This window comes from Crocodylus porosus, unplaced genomic scaffold (assembly GCF_001723895.1).
Source record: "Crocodylus porosus isolate Cpor-Errol unplaced genomic scaffold, CroPor_comp1, whole genome shotgun sequence".
In the NCBI taxonomy this organism is placed as follows: domain Eukaryota; kingdom Metazoa; phylum Chordata; order Crocodylia; family Crocodylidae; genus Crocodylus; species Crocodylus porosus.
In genome coordinates this window covers 2,830,293-2,852,029 of record NW_017728907.1, presented here as the reverse complement: position 1 = coordinate 2,852,029, position 21,737 = coordinate 2,830,293, and the positions used below count along the sequence as shown (strand labels likewise).

The window sequence follows — 21,737 nt, the reverse complement described above, 5'->3', positions numbered from 1 at the left end:
TCTGGTCCCCAGTGATGCCCCTAGATCTGGAGTTGATCCACATACCACACGCACTGGGCCCAGGGTCTGGGATGCTTGCTACACATGGCACTCACTCTGGCTGACGCAGGATCTGCTTTGTGAACAGCACGTACCCCATCTGGTCTGGGTCTTGTGCTGAATACAGTATCTTCCTGAGCTGTGTCTTCCACGATGTGCTGCATGCAGGACCTACTTCAGCTGGTTTGGAACTACAAAGTATGCACCACCTTTCCTGGCTACTCCAGGGCCATTGCCACATGCAGCATGGATCCTGGACAGGCTAGAGTGGGCACTGTGTGCAGGGCATGTCCTGGACTGGCCCTGCATGGGCATTGCATGTGGCATTGTCCTGGACCAGTCAGAGCAAGCACTGAATGTGTTGGATCTAGCATGTGAGGGGAAGGATGGGGCCCCAGGTCCAGGTCCTGATCTGGCTTTCATGGCTGTCCATGCACCATTTGTCTGGCCAGTGAACTGGCCCTGTGCCACTGCTCAATCTGCTTCTGGCTGGGTAAGCTGAACACTTCTGCCACCTTAGATCTTATTTTTTCCCTTCCTTGCCTCCCCAAACTATCTTATGTATGCCATTAAGTTAGCATTTGAGGCTCTATATGTCCAGCTGAGAATTTTGAGTAGGAGGAACTTTCAAGTGGCATAACAACAGCTTTTCTTGACTCCCCTAACATCCCTTGGCTCCTGATGTAGGTATAATGTAGAGAACATGGCAGAACCCACACTTGCATTTCTTGCTGTTTGATCCCAGTCGTGGCCATAGTTAGGTGCTCTCCCTTACACATGGGTATGCAGAGAGGCCAATTTCTCCACTAGACTGTGAGCTGTAAGAAGCTTCTCAGCCTTGTCTGTTCCTGTGCTGATCTCTATGCAGGAATTCATCTGAACTTAATGTCCCTTAATTTATTAAACATTTGCAGTGTAATACAATACAAACTCATAACAAAGTTTCATTTGCAGGGCTTTTAGTGATTTTTATGCCAGTTATTTAATTGTGCAACATTAACCCTATGCTAGTATTTTCATCTCAAAGCATTTCTGCAATGCTGTCCAGTATACATTACTATCTTTGACTCTTGACCATTTCTTATCTTGCATGAAGGGTTTTTATTTTTTTCCAAGTGGTAGATACAGGTTTCTTATGCAGTGGTAAAAAATTGAAAATGTTAAAATTCCTGTTTGTTTTGAATCTTTCTTGATCATCCTTGCCTTTTCCCTGAACCATTAGTTGCCTGTTGTATCAAGAAACTCATTATGATTACAGTTAACTTGGCACCAGGATATCACTAATTGACCAATGTAATGTACAAAACTAATTTTTCACAGCTCAGGGACATGACTCATTACTTTATCTTGTCACTAAAACATTTACTTGACTTGCTTAATTTTAAAATTATCATTATAAAATGAAGATGAATTAACAGTGCACATTTCAAGATAGAATAAATTAGTCTTTAATAAGTAATTCTCTGCGTTCAGTTCCTCTTGTCATACTGTATGGAGGATCTGGTACTTCAAAGCAAAGCTTGAAATGAGCTCTTACTCATAAATGATGTGTTTTTTAGCTTATTGAAATAAATGGATTTATATGGAAACACTAATCTTCATTTACTCTTAATTTTGGAAGCGTTTATGATTCTGATTTTGTTTCAATATTTTTCTTATGTTGCTGTCTTCAAGGATTTGGTGAAAATCCACAGAAGTCTAATGCTGGACATTTGTGACTCCATTGTTAATAAAAATGACCAGAATTTATATCAAGTTTTTATAAAATACAAGGAAAGGTAATATTTATATACTAACTTTGATATATCTTAATAATAATTTGCACTGAATCCAGTAAAGCATCTCTCTTCATTTACATTCCAGTTTTATAAAGCAAGCAATTTATAGTAAAGAATTAAATTCTTATGGTATGTAGTTAATATTTATAAAGTGTTTTGAACATGGAAAACACCATGAAAGTACTAAGTATTTTGTATGTTTTTCCCCATGTATATTTTTTGCACTTGGTACTTTTACCATCATTTTGAACAAAACCAATCTGCAATACCACCTAAGCCATCTCAAATCCTCTGCTGAGTTAAACAATACAGTTTACAGACATACTATAGCTTAAGAGAGGAAAAGGGCAAGAGAAGTGCAGTGAGGCATGAAGATACAGGAAAACCATTCTAAATGTTAGAAACAGGTGCAAAGATTGTTTGGAGGGAGAGAAGTTGAGGCAGGGTGGAGAGGAGAGCCCATGGGTTTGTTTACATTACACTCAAAAGTTTGACTCAGGCTTGTGTATACATTTGTGGATTTAACCTAGGCAGCTTGTATACTGATATAGCTTTGAGTTTCATTGCAGTCTCACTGCATATTTCCTTATCTGTTTGGTTGGGTTTTCAGTCCCCCCTGAGCTTTTGCTCCTCTACCTATGCTGTTATCAATACTTGAGCTAGCTAATTTAAAGCTAAACAGATATGTCTACCCAAGCTTTGGTCACACCTTACACTGTGGGATAGGCATATCCCAGGTGGGCCCAAAGAAAATATTAAGAAAGTCACCTTTGAACTGGGAATTGAAAGTAACAGGCAATTAAATTATTTGTGGTACAACTGAATTGCAGTCAACTGTATATTTGGAAGAAAGCAGGAAACAGAACATGAAGTGCTGGAAAATAGAGAGCTTTTTTTAGGGGGAAGCAGTAGGGAAGGGAGTTGCCCTAGTCAGTCAGCAGAAGTAAAGATAGAGAAGAACTCTTCAGTAGGGGTGGGAGGCATTGGGAGAGTGATGGTGCAGGGTGATAGATGATGAAGGGAGGGTATAGTAAGGGGTGATTATTGGAAGGTTACAGAGGATGAGGTTACAGTGTGCAAGGCACCAGGAGGACAGGGAGCTGTGTTTGAAGATACTCCTCTCCTTCAAGAGAAATGCTGAGAGGTGTATAACTTGAAGGAGCTGAGATGGAATTATAAGTTACAAACTACTTTGTCAATGCAGGGGGAGGACAGATACTCCATTATCTATACTGCAGTATTGTTATTAAAATAATCGTGTTGAAACAGATGTTCAGGGCCAGTCAGTACAATTGCGTTAATAGTGACATGCAGAATAAATAGAAGATGATTAAGAGGTAGAAGAATAACAACACAAAACAAGAACTGAAGCTTGTGGTAACCTGGAAGAGGGAGCTTGTAGTTAAGAGAGGTCACCCTTAGAGATTTAGAGCAATTTGAGAGGAACAGAAAGAACTTTTTTAAAAGGGAATAGAAGGTTCTTTGTATAAAGCCAGATTCTTTTAAAGTAGTTTTGCAGAAATTGGCCAGCAAGCACCATGCTGATCTGATGGCTATTGAGAATTTCTTGAGTTTATGTGTGTTAGCTATTATCTTGACCCAAAGGCTCACAGACTGTAACTCAATAGAAGCTGTTTAATCATTTTGTGAAACCTACTGTTGCTGTAAAAGAGTAGATATAATTAATCCAGTGTTAATCCTATGTTACAGCATTTATTCATTACATCCTTTGAAATCTATCTCTTAACATTGTAAATACTAATGATTTTGTTCCATTAAGCAGCAGTTACCTTGTTTTACAACCTTATACAAGTGCTTTATTATATATCACAGCATATATGCATTAACGTTAATTTGAACTTGAAATGATCTGACAGTATTTTGACTGTGATGCATCAGTGATGGTCTGAAATGTTTTTGAAATGTATCCTTGATTATATTCTGAGGGCAGTACTATGGTATGTGTGAAAGGGCAGATTCTAACCATGGGTATGTGGGCACAGATCCCACTGAAGGAAAATTATTACCCATGTATTTGTTTGTGTAGTGTGAATAAGGATTTGACTGGAATAGCATCCCGTTTATTTTTTCCTGTTTTGACTTAGACTTGTCATCTATGGGCAGTACTGCAGTCAAGTGGAGACAGCCATATCATGCTTAGACAACATCTCCAAGACAAAAGAAGATGTTAAGTTGAAGCTAGAGGTACCAATGTTTATCTTTGTGTTCATATAAGTAAATATACTGCTTCTCTGCTCCAGATGTGGACCCAGAAGAGATATCCATGATTAATGCAATCTATTCCAGTGTTTGGGTCTGAGTTTTTAATTTTCTTTTCCTTTTAATTGGACTGAGGGGCTAAACTTGTCAGGCTGAGACACAGAGGCTGGAATTTTGGACTCATTGAAGTCAGTAGCATCACAATTTTATATGAGAAATGTTTGTCAATATAATTTCTTTATTTCCCCTGGAATCCAAGTTGAGAGTGAAGTTAGCTGAGAAAATAGTTACAGATTAGATTGTTCTGGACACACATCTGCCCAAGGGGTGGTTTGTGAATTGCCCCACTTCAAGGCCTTGAGGAGGAGCTTGGTGCTTCCAAAGGCATGCATGCTTTTAAAACCTAATGCATCCTGCGTGGTTTCAATTACTATTTTTGTTTATGTTCATAGTGTCTGATTCAAAACAATAAGGCTGCTAATTTGTTTCCTGTGCCTAAATATAGTATTTATTCTGTGCTTATCAACTAGGGTGACTAATACCACAATAATGGAATCCAGTTCCAGATACTGAATTTTCTTAAAGATGGGAATATTCAAATGTAAAATATGTCTTCAGTTCATATCACTGGTTGGTCTGTTTGTAGGCCTAATGTTGTCTTGTGGTCTGCCAGAGCCCAAGACTGGTTATCTTTCAGAAGGGCTGCAAGACCTTTTTACTTGGGTAGGTATTAGCAAGCAAGTTAAGTTGGGAGATTTGTTTGGGGAGTTTTTGTTATGTAAGTATGTCTCTTATTTAATATTTATTTTGCTTTTATAAGGTTGTTTTTTTCCCCCTGTAAGGCACCTGAGCCTTTTCCAAAAAAGGCATAGAAATCTAATCAGCCAATAAATATTTCTCCCCCTTACAGTGATATTTAGTCATCTGAATATTTGAGACGTCTGGCTGGCATTTATATCAACTTTTAAATTGAGTGGTGTTGAATTTGGTTCTTGTTTTTACAATAATCTTATTTCAGTCTTTTTGTTTTTTAATTTAGGAGTGTTCCAAGAGAGCTAATAATGGGAAATTTACATTGCGGGATCTCCTAGTGGTTCCTATGCAAAGAGTTCTAAAATATCATCTACTACTCCAGGTACTTCTATTTTTGAAATGTAAAGTGTTTGAGCACAAAGCTATGCTAGCTTATAATTAGAAGGTTGTTATAATGAGTATTTAGGCCTTTATCAAAGGGGAAGTGATTGACATATTTATAGTCTTGAGCTGAGACTTGCTTGTCATGAAGTCCAATCTAGTTCAGTGTAGCTTTTTCTGCGGTGAGTATTCCTCACAGCTGAAGCATATCTGAAAAGAATACAATCAGTTCTTCAATATCTGAGCCTCTTCACTTATTGGTGTGTTTAAAATTGTTAGTGCTGCTGAGCTGTTGAGCATAGTGGTCTTGAAATGTATATGTTTATCCCCAGAAGACTGAGCTGAACAATACTAGATCATAGTCTAAGATGCTACCTTGCTATAATAAATTATAATAAAGCCATATTTATTTTGAAATGCTTCTTTTTATAACCCACAAAGCTTTGGCTTTCACAGTTAGTCCTATAATGAGGGTGCAGAGTCTTATAAATTTGATTTGATAGCTGTGCTAGGAGACTCATTAGTTCAGCTGCAAAGAAATGTATTACTGTATTAGACTGTCAGCCCTGCTGATGCTTGTAAAATGTCATTTTAAAAAGAGCTACTACTTGTATGTGAAGCATAATTTTGACTCTGCAGTGTGTTGTATTAAATTTCTTGAACTATATCTGTATAAATACAAGTCATCAATATTTTGATCAGCAGAAAATCAGGTGTAAAAAACCCCAAAATTGATGATCGAACTACTTTCTTGAAACATTTATGAGATCTGAACCATGGCAATGTTATCAAATTGTAGATTATGAAAAATACGATATATTATATTACTTGTATTTTAAAGTGTGAGGCATTATAACACCAAATGGAAAAGGAAGAGAAGTCCTTTTACATCTTTGCAAGTTCAGGGCCTCCACTAAAATTGCTAGAAAAGCATATAAGCATTTATTCTCTTGTTTTTCAGAAGCCTAGCAAGCTATTACATTAGTTAAAATGTATAATCTTAACACACAGTCAAGAATAAATAACTTATTTCCCTTTGGGATTTCTTTTTCTTTCTTCTTTTTTTTTTTTTTGCTTTTAAGTAGCCCATAATTTTCCAGGTTGCAAATGGCTTATGGATTTTTTAAAGCTAGGAAATGGGTAAAAAATATTCTTGAAATATTTTCATATTATTTAAAGATATGTCATTTGAATTCAGGTCTGTAAAATAGTATATAAATGCAACTAGTCTTGAGTATAATAAGGTAGTCACTAGTTTTATGTACTCCCACATTTTAGCTAAGATTTTATTGCCTAGTATATTCCTACTTGACCTTTGCAGACAAACTCAAGTTTTGGAATGTTGATTATCCACTTCATTGTTAGTAACATGAAAACCCAAAGCTGAAGTCAACACGACTTTCAGTAGTAACAAGCTTGTAGAGAGAGGTGCTGATTGGGAGAGTTTAAGTTGCCAAATAGAATGAGCTTTTAGGTTTATAAGAAAGTAGGGCTACGAGGCACCTCACAAAGTCACAGCAGCACACTCGAGGCAGGATCATCCCTGACTAAAAGCAAACTTGCCAAGCATCTGTCCAACTTGCTCATTTATTTTCACAACTTATTTAGGTAGCCTTAAATAGGTCTAGTTCTTTCTCTCTTTCCCCATAAGTCTTGTTTCCCAGGCCCTTAGTTATTTTTGTTGCTCTTTGCTGAACTCTTTTCGGCATGTCCACATCCTTCTAGAAGTGTGGGACCTAACACTGGACACAGTACTTCAGTTCTGAATATAGCAGAAGAATCACTTCCCTTGACTGGCAAGTGACACTCCTGTTGATACAACCCAATATACCAGTGGCTTTTTTTGTAACAAGAACACACTGTTGGCTCCTATTCAGCTTACGGTATACTGTAATCACCAGGTCCTTCTCTGCAGTACTGCAGCGTAGCCAAATTTTCAGTTACCCAAATAGAATTAGCTTGTAGCTAATTTCCCCATTCTATATTTGTGTATGAAATATTCCATCCCAAATGCAGGACTTATTTTTAATAAGACTGTTTATCAATACATGTTCATATTTAGAACATATGGTGTTCATTGTTTTAAACACACATCACTTACCTAGCTGTGGTAGTGCTAGTTAGAATCTGTGGTGGGGATAGGGAAATACAAGGAAAAATGAAAATGTTGGGGCCATGCTATTTATGTAAAGCAAATCACCAGGTTGTTAGGAGTGATCATGGTACAATAGACATTTTATTTAAATGAAAAGTATATAAACTGATTAGCAGCTTGTGTGTGAAAAGCTGTTATATCCTGTCAATTAGGAGCTGGTGAAGCACACTACTGATCCAACTGAGAAAGCAAATCTAAAGCTAGCACTTGATGCAATGAAGGTAAGCATGTCACGGCAAGTACAAATATACTTCTTTGCCATCAGTTAAAATCATAAGCATCACTTCCAAGAAACACTAATATGATTTTAAGTTCATTACTTTTTTCTTTTTTTTTCTTCTTGTTGAAGGAGGTCCCATTTTCAAAAAAGGCTAAACAAACACATATGTGTAATGAGCCACAAACTTTGAAATTAGATTAAAGCAAGGATACTGCTAATGGCTTTTTCTTAAGAGAATCTATATCAGGTTTGGCAACTGATTTGATACATTTTATATGGTATGGATAGACTTGCATGAGTTTCGCTTACTTCTAATATATTAACTTTTACATAATGTTCCCTAGTTTTTAGCCATCTAACCAGATGAAAAAAATACATCTTTCACTTGTCAGGCTCCTTGTGCAAAGTTGAGTAAAACTTCCATTACTGTAGGTCATCTGAAATTTTGATCAGCAGTTTCCCAGTGAGATGAATGCAATTCTCTTCACCGCTTAGTTTCTTTTGACTTAGTTTTTATCTTTGTTGCCTTAGGCTAGAAGGCATGAATATTTTTTCTGTGGTCTGAGGACCATTATTGGACATGTTATTGCAAATGGCAAGTGCCTTATAAAATAGTGGTATCACTTTACATGTTTTTGTATCCCTCTGTATTATGCAATTTCCTCTGCATTTGGCTTTGCTCTTTTGATTCCTTTTCTTCAGTTGATGTACACAAAAGCTTACTGATAGTTTCAGTTTTTTTGCAAACTGAGCAGTATACCAGGTGATTGTTTCATTTAGCATGCATTTCATAAATATTATTTTCTCCTAAACATTCCAGTTTTTGCATCTATATAGAGCAGAAAAAGATAAGTGGAAAATGTACTAATGTACTTGATACACAGATATAAAGGAAGAGTGACACTGGTACTGTGAATAACAGTTTTCTAGATAGCAACATCAGAGGTGTAAGAGCTATATGCCAGCCAGACATGCTGTTTTGTACAAGTCCTGTACAAAATTAGGTTGGCTGTTCACACTTTGATCCAGCTTATCGTTTGTTGTTCAGATGCTGCTTCCCCCTAACTCTAGGTCCAGGATTTTGAAAACTTAGATATTTGGATCTGACCAGGGTTTCTGCCTCTACAGGAGGAAGAAAAACTTTATCTTGGTTGCATCCAATTACCCATGCTAAGGTAGCTTAAATAGGTATCAAGACTCAAGGCCACCCCCCATCTTCTGAAATGTTCTTTTAAGTTAGGGGAAATCTGGACAATTTATAGCCTAATCACCGGTTTCTGTAGGTGGAGATGATCTTTATTTTCTTATTAACTTTTTAAGTTCAACTGATAGCAGCTGTTCTCCAGGTCTGGTTGACTTTGGCTTAGACCAAAAGCGTTGTTTCCTGGAAACAAATGCACAATATAGACTGAATTCCGTTAACTATAGTCTGTATAACTCATACCAGATGCTGAAAGTAAGTGATGTTGTGCCTAATAGGATTGGCTCTTCATATTGATTCATATTGCTCTAATGCCTGGAAACCAGACGGAAACCCAAATGAGACTTATGGCTTACTCTTCCGTCTTTCAACTCAATATGTAGACAGAGAGGGAAAAAAAACAACGCTGTTACTATATCATGGAGGTCTGCAGAAGACTAAAACAAGGTTAACAACAGTTAAATTTATATCTCTCACCAAGGTCTATGTCTTTAGATACAGAAGGTACTACCCAACAGATGTGTTTCCATATAAGCATGATAGAGGTTACTTCATGATATAAAGAAGCCAAGGGTCAAACTCAGAATGCAGTGTTGAGAGGATAGCAGTAGTAGATTGACTGATGTGACATTCTGTTTTGACCAGTTCTATTAACATATGTACCACTAATATCCACTCAGTCTACTTTTTTGACAGATGCTTCTGCAAATTGTCCCTATTGCTAAAGCACATTTGAAACATTATTAAAGGCTCTAGTGAAACATGCACAATATATCTGTTGAAAAAAGTGACCTGCAGTGGGCAATAACAACCTTATCCTGTGGTTTCAGGTATGGTATCCCATTAAGGGTCCTATGGTTAGTGTGCTGTTCAATATTTTTTCTCACCGTACTACACAGAGAGCAAGAGCATGGACTGCTGGGCAATAATTTTTCTCTCTAATACACATGGACACATACAATAACCCTTCTCTGTATGTTGCTCATGAACCTGTTTTCTACTATGTATCATATATAGCCCTCACTCCCAAGACTGTAGTTCAGCTGTTAATCTCTGAAATGGAAAGTTATCAGATGCTCTTAAAGATCAGGCTACATACAGTAAATTTTAAATTATATTCTTAAAATTCCAGAAACTTAGGTAAGTTCTACTTTGGTACTTCAGTTAGCTCTCATTGTTGCCACTGAATTTGGGCCTCTGAGTCAGATTTAAAGATTGCAAAAATTTGTAAGCATGATCAAAGATGCACACAGCATTTTATACTCATATCTTAAACTAGCATGTCAACAACCACTCAACGTTAAAGATAAATAATTTTTCTTAAAGGGCTTAATGTCCAGATAAGGCAAAATCAGGGTTATAAATGCATTTACTTAAAATAATATATTGACTTTTTTCTCTTATGGAAATATTTTCTCCCCCCTGTTTAGGACTTGGCTCAATATGTAAATGAAGTGAAGAGAGATAATGAAACCCTTCGTGAAATTAAACAGTTTCAGTTATCAATAGAGAATATGGTATGTTATATTTTTTGTTTACATCTTTTTTCACCATTGATTTAATTTACTGATATACAGTGCTCATTGCTGTTTTGTATAAGGCCAGAACCAATGGCAAAATTTAAGTATGCATATGTGTCATATCTTGGCTGCCTTGGTATATTTATTAATCTAAATAATAATAATACGTGCATATAGTGATGTCTTTTCCCTTGTCTCTGAGGCTGCAGACAGCTAACATTATGAAGTATCTTTGTGGGTAGTATCTTGGGAGAAAAAGGCATTTATTTATGCTTTATCTTTTTTTTATTGGAGCATACTGACCAAGAGGTACAAGTTCGGTTTGAATTTTAGAAAGTCTGGGTTTTGTAGTATAATGGCTAAAATTTTGGCAAGTACTTGTTAAATAATGAATGTAATTTTGCTCTTAGAACCAGCCTCTGTTGCAGTATGGAAGACCACAAGGTGATGGAGAAATAAGGATAACTACACTAGACAAACGTACAAGGCAAGACAGGTAAGAAGATACGTTGGTTTGCTAAATACAGAACCGGTGTTAGTTTTTAAAATTTATGCTATGACATTTCTCTGTTTAAACCTGGGGTCAGTTCATAAATTCTTGGGCATACTTTTCATTTTACATGCATAGCATCTGTTTGCATTAATGTCAAGGAAGTAAATTTTCAAAGTGGTTCCTGGGAAGTTGGCCATTATATTAACATCCAGATCCCTGTGTACCTCTTTGAAGAGCACTTTAAATAGTTCATGTGTTGTTACTCAGTAGTTTAATTGCTAACTATCACAACCAGAAGTGCTCCATGCTTAGTTTTATAAGATAGTGTATCACTTTAAAAGGACTACTATATTACTTTACGATCAAGATTTTTAACCTTTTATGTATTATATTTTCATAGGCATATCTTCTTATTTGATCTAGCTGTTATTGTGTGCAAGCGACGAGGTGATAATTATGAAATGAAGGAAATAATAGATCTTCAGAAATATAAAATCACAAATAATCCCAGTACTGATAAAGAAAATAAAAAGGTAAATGATTATAATGTTATTTCAAGAAAAAAAAAATGGAATGTCAAATCAGACTGAAATATATGAAATGCTGTACAAACTTACTTTTGAAATTTATATGTAATTTTCCCACCAGTATTTCAAAGCTGTAAAGTGCATGGTATACTGGGATTTAAAGTGGGTCACCATTAAAAGGCTCTGTTTTTTTTTTTTTGTTTTGAGGTAAACAAAACACTTAAAGCAGTCATTCCCAAACTGTACAAAAGTACTTAATAGTAATGACCTCTGTTTTTTCCATGTTACTGAATATCAAAATGCCACCTTTTTCTTGCTGAATTTTTAATTGCTAATCTGTGTACTTCTGCTCCTTTCATAAAGTGGTCTTATGGCTTCTACCTCATCCACTTACATGGGCAAAATGGACTTGAATTTTATTGCAAAACTAAAGATTTGAAGAAAAAGTGGTTGGAGCAATTTGAAATGGCACTGTAAGTATATTTTGCCTACTAAGTAATATGGATGTCCTTAGCCAGCATATAGTAATAATTAAATGCTACAGCATTGGTTTAATATGCATTTTAAATTACAGTAAATTTTATCGAGGTCAGTAAATTATTTTAAGAGTCTGAAGAAAAGAGCTAGAGCTACAAAGCAAAAAGAATATTTCCTTGAAATTCTCCCAGGAAAAGGAAGAGGGCACTCTAGGCTGTGTATTGTTTTACCTTAGCCACTATGATTGTTGTAGTACATTCTCAAACACCCAGGGAAAATATTAATTGTTTTAGCAATAAATATTTAACATAATGGTAATGGATTTTTTCATTTTTATCTTTGTAAATTGAAATACATTTTAGGAGAGATGGGGATATTGGCTTTTTTCCTAGTGGCTTTTAACTAATATATTGTTTAGCATTTGGGTCTGGTTACTTGGTTTATTAAGTTTGGTTTCAAAAGCTTGATTTCCTCTGTATATTTTTAACTAAAAAGCATGAATGTATTAGGCTTCTTAAAGTAATGTGTTCAGATTTAGCACTGCAGGTTTCATTAGTGTTATGTAGAGACAAGCTTTATTTTATTTCTGATAGTGGTTGGAAAAAACATGATTGTTGATGCTGATTAAATTTAAAAGACAGGAACAAAGGAATCAGATAGTTTAGAGATGGTTTAAGTTATATTAAAAATATGGATGAGGTAATCCTAGCTATGATAAAATGGGATAAAACTAAATGTTTTGGATGTTATTTTTTGAGTTGATAAAGGATATCTGGGATGTTATAAGATAAACACCACTGAAACATGTGTATGGTATCTCCTTTCAAGATTTTTGTTGGAATTTTTTCCTTTTGAATGAAACCCAAAGGTTTAAGTTGGATTGGCATAGAAAGCATTCAGGAGGGAAGGCCCTACTTGGTACAAACTTATACAACCCACCTGTAGCAAATCCAGGAATGGCATGTGCTTTTGTGGGAGTTAAACCTGGGAGTCATAGGTGAGGAATAGAGTGTCTTATCCATACATACATGAGAAACCAAGCACTTTGCCTTTTCATGTCCATGGCTATTTCTCCTTCTCACCTGCATATTTTCATATTAATAGTTCTTTATATTAAGAGGCTAATAAAAGTGTCCACATTAAAATGTGCCAGATATCCTACTTGATTAGGCTTATACATATAAATAATGACCACCTTATAAGAAAAAAATATACAAATAATTACTTAATTCAGGGAGCTAGCTATACTGGGAAACTTAGCTCTATGCTGCATCTCCATGTGCCTGGCCCTTCTCCTGATTTCTGCTTCACATCCTTGTTCCTCAAGTTCCCTTTTCTGTTGCTTTTCCCCATTCCCCTTCTCTAGATTCTTCCCAGCCCTGTTAGACCTGATCACCAGCACCCCTTTGCTGTATTTCAGCCAGTAGCAGCAGAAGAAAATATTATTTGGAGGGGCTGAGGGCCGATACAGGACTGGCGCGCACTGGTGCTGTACATGGTGGCGAAGGCCCTGGGTGAGGTGCTGCGGCAGCAGGGCATGGCAGCGGTGCTGGGCACAGCGGTACAATGGCACTGTGTTTTTGCTGCTGTCATCAGTGGCTGCAAAATTAGTTTTGGGAGGGATAAGCTCCGTTTAGCCCTGGCCTTCTGCTGCCTATAGTTTCAGCTGAGAATTACACTGAATCCATTTTAACATGTAAGTGTATTCAGTGGTGATGCGTTGGAGTGCTCTGGGGGGTACCTGCCTCCTCCGATTTCTGTGCTGACAGTGGGATGCAGGCACTGGGCATGAGATTGGTGGCAGTTAGTCTGATCTCTCATGGCCCATCTTATAAACCTACACCATGGTTTAACATGTGTTTGGAGTCTGATCTAGAGTAGCACAGGACTGAAATGGTAGGTTCCTTCAGTTTAGGGTGGAATTGTATTTGAATAGTGATTCCCAAAGGGAGATTGACAGAAGCATGCCGTGAGATCCTGTTAAGGGTAAATGCTCTCGTCCCTTATTAGGCACCTTGCATCTGCTGCTCCTCTGGGCACTGCTGCTACTACTGCTGCTCCTTCCCCCACTCTGCTAACCCCTATGTTGCCACTGCCCCTCCTTTCTGCCTGCCCACACTCCCCCCACTTCCAGCAGCGTGCTGTACTGCAAATGGGCAGGCAGGTGAGCATACAGACGGAATCACACTTCGCATCCCTTGTCCCCTCCATTCCTTCCGGGGCTAGCTGGAGGGGCCATGGGGGTGGTTACTGGCATGTGAGAGCCTTCAGGAGCATCCTTAGCAGTAAGGGCTGTCCTTGCTCCCTGAAGTAAAGACTAGAGGGAAGGGCAAGGATGCGGACAGTGGAAAGAGCAGAGCGCAGCAGGGTGAGTTCCTGTCCCTTCTGCCCTTCAGTGGCACCAGTTAAATTAGTGATTCTCAACTTTTTAAGCCTCAAGGCCCTTTCCCATATCCTCTTTGAATTTAGATTTATCTTGGTGATTTTTTGGGGTGCTGTGAAATTAAGAAAAGCATGCCACCAAATTTATCCAGAAAAAAAAGTGGTGCCCCAATATTAAAAATGTGGGAAATACTGAATTAGAAAAACTGAATTGTATCCTTGTAAGGTGGTATTCTTTGCTCTAGCCAGTGTTCCTGCTCCCTTATTTTGACCACCATTTAAACTGACCAGACTTAAAAAGAACTTGCAGGTTTTCATTTTGAAATCTGATTTTTTTTCTCCCTTCTCTTCTGTGGGTTTTGGCTTTATACTATATCATGAGCAGTAGTACACACCTAGGGTGAATCTCAGCGTTCCTACTCTGAGGAGTTACCTCAGCATGTACAGTGCTAATGATATTGTAAGTGCTGAAGCAAGGAGTTAGCCTTGGGGAATTAGCTCAACCGATTGTTTTTTTTTTCCAATGTTGTTTTGTTGGATTTCTGGTTTTCAGTATTTTTATTTCCTACCCTATAGTGGGTCTTTTAAAGTAGAGTTCAGAAAAGTGACTGATAAAATGACACCATTATTCAGGAGATCTGCTCTCTTTGCATATTTAGAGATATATACAGACAAAATATTTTTTACTACTTTTGATTTCTTTTAGTACTGCAAAATCAACACAGCTGAAAGAATGAACTGGGTTCTTGTTAATCAGACACAGCATTGCTTATTAATTTCAATCAGTTTATACTTGTGCAAATCCACTGCCCTCAGCACAGTAGCCTTAATAAAAATACAGCTGTACAAAAGATACTGTAAGGACCTAATTGGGGAGCAAATTCTTTACACCTATTTAAATTGAGAGTAAGTCCTGGTCTCTGTTTGAAGTGTTTTACCGGTGCAAGTACATTGGTTAATGAAATAGTTAACAATATAAGCTGTATAGTGGCCACAGTTGTACCCAATGCCGAAGTGCCTTTTAAAGTATGAAATGGGCTCCAGCTTGACTCTAAGAACCTAGTCTGAATTCACAGAACTGGAAGAAATTGAGTACATCTGATCTGGAAAGCATGAAGGAAAACAAGCATCTATGTCATTTTTCCACTGTCACTTTTCAGGTTGGAGATGCTTTTAAATTAAAAAATATTTAGTGGCACAAAAATGGGAAAATGTCCAGGCCTACTTCAGTGTAACATTGTAGTATGTGTTAAGTTGTCTCATGATGTAAGTAACTTGGAGGCAATGGATTACTACTTAAAATAGAATTATTTTTATTCATATGACAGTTCTGCTTCTAGTGTTTGCATTTGCTGCTGTTCTGAGACTATTACTTTGCTTAGAAAAATGGCTCACTACAATGCATCTCAGCCTTTATTTCTAATAAGAATTATGTAAAAGTTTTTTTAACACAGAGCCTGTCCACATGCACTCTATCCTCAATGACAATGATAGACTGTAATACTGTTGCACTGAATTTGATGCTGTTGACCTATTCACACCAATCTCCAAAGCTGAGTCTGGCTCAGTTCCTCTTGATTCTAATGTATTGTGTACAACCGCTTAAATTGGCAGTTAGTTTATGACACTGGGCTTCTTGGTGGCATTGCAAAAAAAGAAGAAATGAGACACTAGGATAGCACACTTAATATCACAGTTGTTCTCCTAAAGCTGGAACATTTGATAGAATAATATGCATGATGAGTTTTTTGAGGGGTTTCTAAGGATAACTGTCAAAGAACAGTGTGAGATGCTTTAACAGGAGCTTGCACATTATGAGGGGATTAGTTTTCACTTCCTGTATCTGCTTATCTCTCATTGATTTTCATGGGAGTTTTGGATGCACAGGGGAGAATGATACTACACATTCAGTGACGTAGCTTCAGCAAAGCTGTGCTGTTTAAAACAATTATAATTAATCTGCTAATTCTGTATTTTGTCTTTCCAGCCATAATTGTAACATCAGAGTAGGTTGTATGGTTCTTTGTGCTTTACAACTCTATGCTGCTATGAGAAGTATTTAGTGTGCTGGGAATGCATTGTGGACACGCTCATACATGCATGTTCAAACACAGCCAGACACACACGCGCACATTTATGGCACCCTTTTCTCTTTATGGCTACAAAAATTTTGCTCATATCTGATTCTTTTATTATTACTACTAGTAGGCATATGTCTTTCTCATGAGACAACAGAATTGTGTTGCGTGAGGTTATTACTTTTATTCTTATTTATATTTTTTTATTTATTAAGATCATAACAATAATTGAATGCATTTGCAAGGCAAGGATACCATAGTAATTTGTCCAGGTGTCACATTTTGTGTATCATGCAGAATTCCCGTCTTTACGCATATTTATTTACATTCTTTGACCACCACAGTGTGTTGAACAGATGGCTTTATTGAGCTGTTCACAATGACATCCAGATGTTTTCCTTAAAAAGACTACACACTGGGATTTACACATTGAGGTTTTAACACAGAATCCCTCATTTGTAAATACAGCATGCCATATCTTGTGTTCAACTTTATTTGCTCTTATGGGGTACATCCACAATCGCGCATGTGCTTCCAGCAGCTCAAATAGCAGCAACACGGATTTGTGCCAGAGATTTGTGCTTCATCACACATGCCTGAACACGGACATTGGTGTGGGGCAAATTGTGCCACTTGAAACAAACTGACTGCCCAATTCCTCCTGGATCTTCCAGCAGGAGGAGCTGGAGGCTAGGGCCAGTACCTGTGCTGGCCCCAGCAGTATAAAAAGCTGCCCTGGCAAGCGGTTCAGGTTTTCTTGCCCTCAGGAGATTTTGAGGCCTGGCCAGTTGGTATCTGGGGGCACTAGCCCCTTGTACCAGCTGGACAGCTGAAGAGGCCCTAACCCAGAGTGGCCCCTGCATCCTTTGTCCCCCACGATATGCACCGCCCCCATCCCAAGCAGTCTCCCTCCCACGCACACGTCCTTGCTTACTGGAGACAAACCCTAGTTTGATCCATTGTTGCAGCCTTGCCCAGTCCTATTTGCCCCAACACGTTGAGGCAGCATGTTGGAGTAGCAGGGGGATGGAGGAGCCACAGAGACACTCTGGCCAGGTGCCAGAGCATCTCCTTGGAGGACCCAGCCTCTGGTGGCCTCTGGGTACACTCAGGAGCATACCCTGTGCTGCTTTTTTCTGGCATGTTTTTTTTTTTTTTTTTTTATACTGGGATTTCCCAGTATCAAATTTAGAGTCCGTGCTGCAAATACCAAAGAATATTTAAGTAACATTTGTACCAATATTTTCTTTGACTTGCTTTTTAATCAGACATCCTACTTGCCTTCATCATCTGTAAGTGCATGGACCCATTTCACAGGTGGTAGAGCAACAGATAGTGGGCCTCTCTTTTTACCTTTAGTATTCATTGAAAAAGAGAAGACTACATGTTTATTTCCTCTTACTTTGGTATAGTTACTACAGCTGGAACAAGACTTCTGAAAATCTTATAAATTGTATCTGCAAGGATTATAAAATGTTCTTCACTGTGAGCATCAGATGCTGACTTTGAGGGCTTTATTTTAAAGATTGCAGAGGTTAAGGGGACTACTGTAAACCAGTAGTCTTCATGTGTAGTGTAAATGGGCCAAAATTATATTACATGCATCTTTAGCTTAATAACTGTTTAAAAGTGATGTTGTCTTACCAAATCTGCTTTATGCATTTATACAGCTTCATAGGATTGTGGTATCTTCTTCAGAATAAGTTTAAAACTGGATGTTGAGTTTTAGGAATAATCTGGGAATTCATCATGCTATCTTAAATCTCTCTTTTGGGCAGCATTTTTAAATAATTAAAAGCTGTCTGTCACATAGGAGTATCACAGGATATTACAGGATTTGAATGTTAACACTCCTGTATTACATTTTTGGGTTACTACAGTGTTTCGTAATAATTTGTGCCTAGTCAAAGACAATCTTATCTTTTATTTTTTGGGGAAAACTCATCATTAAAGAAAGATATTGGCTCTCATTCTCTGGCTCAGTGGTATCAGACCACTCTATGTGATTGAAAAGAAACAATCTTAAGACTCATTGATTCTTGAGCCCAATGGATATGTACATCACACTTTTCATAAGCTCAAACATTAATTTTAAAATAAGAAAATTGTATTACATGTGGATAGAGTCCTTTGTTCACTTAAATTTTTTAAGCTAGTGCTGGAGACATGATTTTCTTACCTATTATTGTATCTCTATTTCCCAAATTTGCTTTATGCTCTCTTACTAATGACTTACTGGTCAGATTCAGCTCAAATAGATCTGCTCCCTCAGATCCTGCATTAATAATGCATATGCATTAAAACTCCTTCTGAGAGAACATTTGAGCTCTGACATATTGAACATTGACATATTAAATTAAAGCTGTTGCTATCAATGCATTTTAAAAGCCTTATATACACATTGAATTTTCCAGCAAATAGATTGGAAAGGTATTTCCTTTTTAACAGACTAGATATAAATCCACATAGCTTACCAAAAGAAAACATATGCTTGCCTGTCTGGATTTCTTTAAGCTGTCTTGCCCACTTCCACTGGTTTGAAAAAGGAATTGTGTTTTATAGTTCCGTAGCTTTATGAATAACTGCTTGATATAGGTGTTACAGATTCTGTTTTGTGAGTAGCATTTATTTGGATAAACAGGGATGATGGGGGATAGAGGAGACACCAAGGAAAGAGCAATCATTAATGTCTTCCCTAGTGGCAGAATTAAGGGAAGATTTGGAATGGATCAAATAAGACTCACATGGAGGTCAGATGTTGTGGAATGTGGAAGAGTTCATATTAATTTCATTGTCTGCTATACAGCCCTCTTCTGTCCCTTTAATCTCTTGGCTAAGACCTTGCAACTTCTATCCAGAGGGGATCACTGGCCTGATACCTTGCAGCTGATGACCTCAGTTGCAGTTGCACAGTGGCACTTCCTTCCCCTGGCCCTCAATCGTCTTGCAGATGCTGCCTATATTTGAAGGGCAGCAGTCTCTTGTCTTCAGAAAGTCTTAACTGCCTGAAGTATGGCTGCTGATGCTAGTCTTATCCTTTCAAAATACAGAAACAGATAGGGTTAATTGGAAAATTAGGTGTTGATAGCCAATAGTATTAACTCCTGGTAAATGTTAGTTTTTTCTTTTGTACTTTATTAAGGAAAATAGTTCAATCTGCAGAGTAGAAAGGGCTGCTAAACACCACATAATGTGATCCCCAAATTTCAAAGGAACAATATAGTGTAAAGAAATAAGAAATGGGAGGAAAAATAAAACACCAGAAACAATGGTTACTGTAGTCAGTGTCTTTTGCATGTTTCCCTGAGAAGAGTGTTGACAGAAATTGCCTTTTTGAGAGTGGATTGACCTGGTAAGGGGGTGGAAGCTAAGTAAATCTAAATATTTTATTTCTGAAATCAGTAATAAGTCCTGTCTCAGTGAATAATGAATAACCACAACAGTTTATAGATGGGTAGAAGAATTTAATTTAAAGGCTGCTGAATCCTATTTGGTTTATCATGGTAATCTGAACAGCTGATAAAGGGCATGGTTATGTTATATTTATTATGTCCTATGAAACCAAAGAAGGTTTTAACTCAGTCAGTTAGGAGAAGCCATTAAAGGGATGTTCTTGAAAAAAGCAATTAACAAATGAATATTCAAGTAAAATAAAATCCCACTGCTTCTGTTTGCCAAAATTTTGTGTCTCCTTTCCACAAATGCATAGTCTAAACAATCTGGTGTTTAACAAGATAAGTTAAAAGCTTAAAATACAATAGCGTTTAGCTATCCCATTAAAGGTATTAAAAGACAAATTTAAATCTAATCTTTTGGCAGTGCATTTGGCATCTTCATTGCAGCAAAAAAACTGCAGTCTGGGGATTTCATAATGTTGTAGAAGTGGTGCTAGACTAGAGCACCTCTGTGCCTTAAAGCTGTATTGCTGGTGCTTTTGTTGTATTTTGTGCATCCTTACACAGCACAATGAAATGCAGTGTAGAGAACCATGAGGTGGCTTGGGCACTGGAAGCAACATAATCAAATTTGAGTAATGAGTCCAGAATAAATTATATTGTCATTGCACCATGTAGACTTAACCTCAGATGTCTTGTTTCTGACATTTTTGGTTTGCTTGTAGAGGTGTCCTTTTGAAGAAACTGAGTGGGTTGTGTTGAATCTGTTGGTACCTTAGTTTTAGCAAGATTGATACTCAAACTTTTATGGAGTCTCAAGGAAGATAAGCCTCTTTCAGGGGCTTGGTCCTATTCAAGTATCAGCCCACTGTCACCTTTCATTTTGTAGCATCTTTAATCCATGAATATGAAATGTACTAATGCATATACATCAAAGTTTGTAATTGCTTTTTATCTTTTTGGTGGGGAAATCTCATGAATCTTTAGAGCTGTAACGTCCTTGTTGAAATTCAGTCTCTTGTCCTCTTCCTTGAGGGTGTCCCTTTAGGTTTTAATAGGAGCTGAAATTTAGTTTTAGAGTCTAAGCACTTTTCTCACCTATATCTTGGTTTGATTATATTATAAGGGAATGGGGCTTACTAATGATTTAAAGAATAACATGTTGGTTTTAGTTCCTTATAAAATTTTTCAGGCCTCAAAGTAGCCTTTTTAGAAATAAATGTCAAGGTACTGCTTTCCATGCATTGTCTCCCCTCAGTCCCCAGCTAGGTAGTGTTTGCTAAGGAAGCCAATTTCAAAAAGAATATTATTAGAATTCTTTTGTAGATTTAAACTAAGCTTTTTTTTTTTTTGGTAAAAAAAAAAAAAGAACAAAAACAAAAAGTACCCACTTTCATGGCTGACTTAGCTCTGAAAATGCATCATAAATATTATTACTACTCTTTAGGGTATAGTTTGTAGCCATGCTAGTCTAAGGACATAGGCAGACAAGGTTCTTTGGATAAATATGATAACTTTTATTAAACGAACTCAAATAGTTGGAAAAATTCTTCTTTGCAAGCTTTTGGGTACAAATACCCTTTGTCAGGCTGAGGAAGCATCTGCAGTTGGTGTGTGCTCTTCCTGGCTGGAACGAATAGTAAAGAAGCCAGAGGGTGGTATGCATGTAAGAAAGCCAGTCAGTGAAGATGTTAATTGAGGAGTCTGGGTGAGAGACGAGTTGAGGGTGGGAGGGAAGGGGAATGAATGTAGCTGGTAAATAGTAGAGAGGTACCTGGGGAGTTGGATGTTAGGCAGGTTATAATGTGCCATAAATCCAATGTCTACATTTAGTCCAAATCTAAGAAGTTTTTAGAGTTTAGTAAGGGCATAAAGAAGTTTGTAATAACCTAAGAATTACTTAAGAGGTTTTATTAATAACCATTTACATTAATATTCAGGCTTATCCCCCTAAAGTTCTTGTTCACTTAAAATGTAAAGTTGCTGAGCCCAGGCCATCTCTAAACTAAATCAACTTAGGGTAATATTCATAACGTCATATTTGAGGCATATGAATAAATTAATAGATTTCACAGATTTCATAGACATCAGGGCTGGAAGGGACCTCGAGAGATCATC

General features: G+C 37.3%; 1 protein-coding gene across 1 annotated transcript in view; it reads left to right on the top strand.

The window, feature by feature from the left end:
- The window catches only part of VAV3 (vav guanine nucleotide exchange factor 3), a 220,281-nt gene that overhangs the window by 71,009 nt on the left and 127,535 nt on the right, over positions 1-21,737 (top strand). The window contains exons 7-14 of the mRNA XM_019530656.1: positions 1,714-1,817; positions 3,923-4,022; positions 5,077-5,172; positions 7,479-7,547; positions 10,178-10,264; positions 10,678-10,763; positions 11,161-11,293; positions 11,651-11,760. Coding sequence (XP_019386201.1) covers positions 1,714-1,817; positions 3,923-4,022; positions 5,077-5,172; positions 7,479-7,547; positions 10,178-10,264; positions 10,678-10,763; positions 11,161-11,293; positions 11,651-11,760 — 785 coding nt within the window. The remainder of the gene's footprint in view (positions 1-1,713; positions 1,818-3,922; positions 4,023-5,076; positions 5,173-7,478; positions 7,548-10,177; positions 10,265-10,677; positions 10,764-11,160; positions 11,294-11,650; positions 11,761-21,737) is intronic.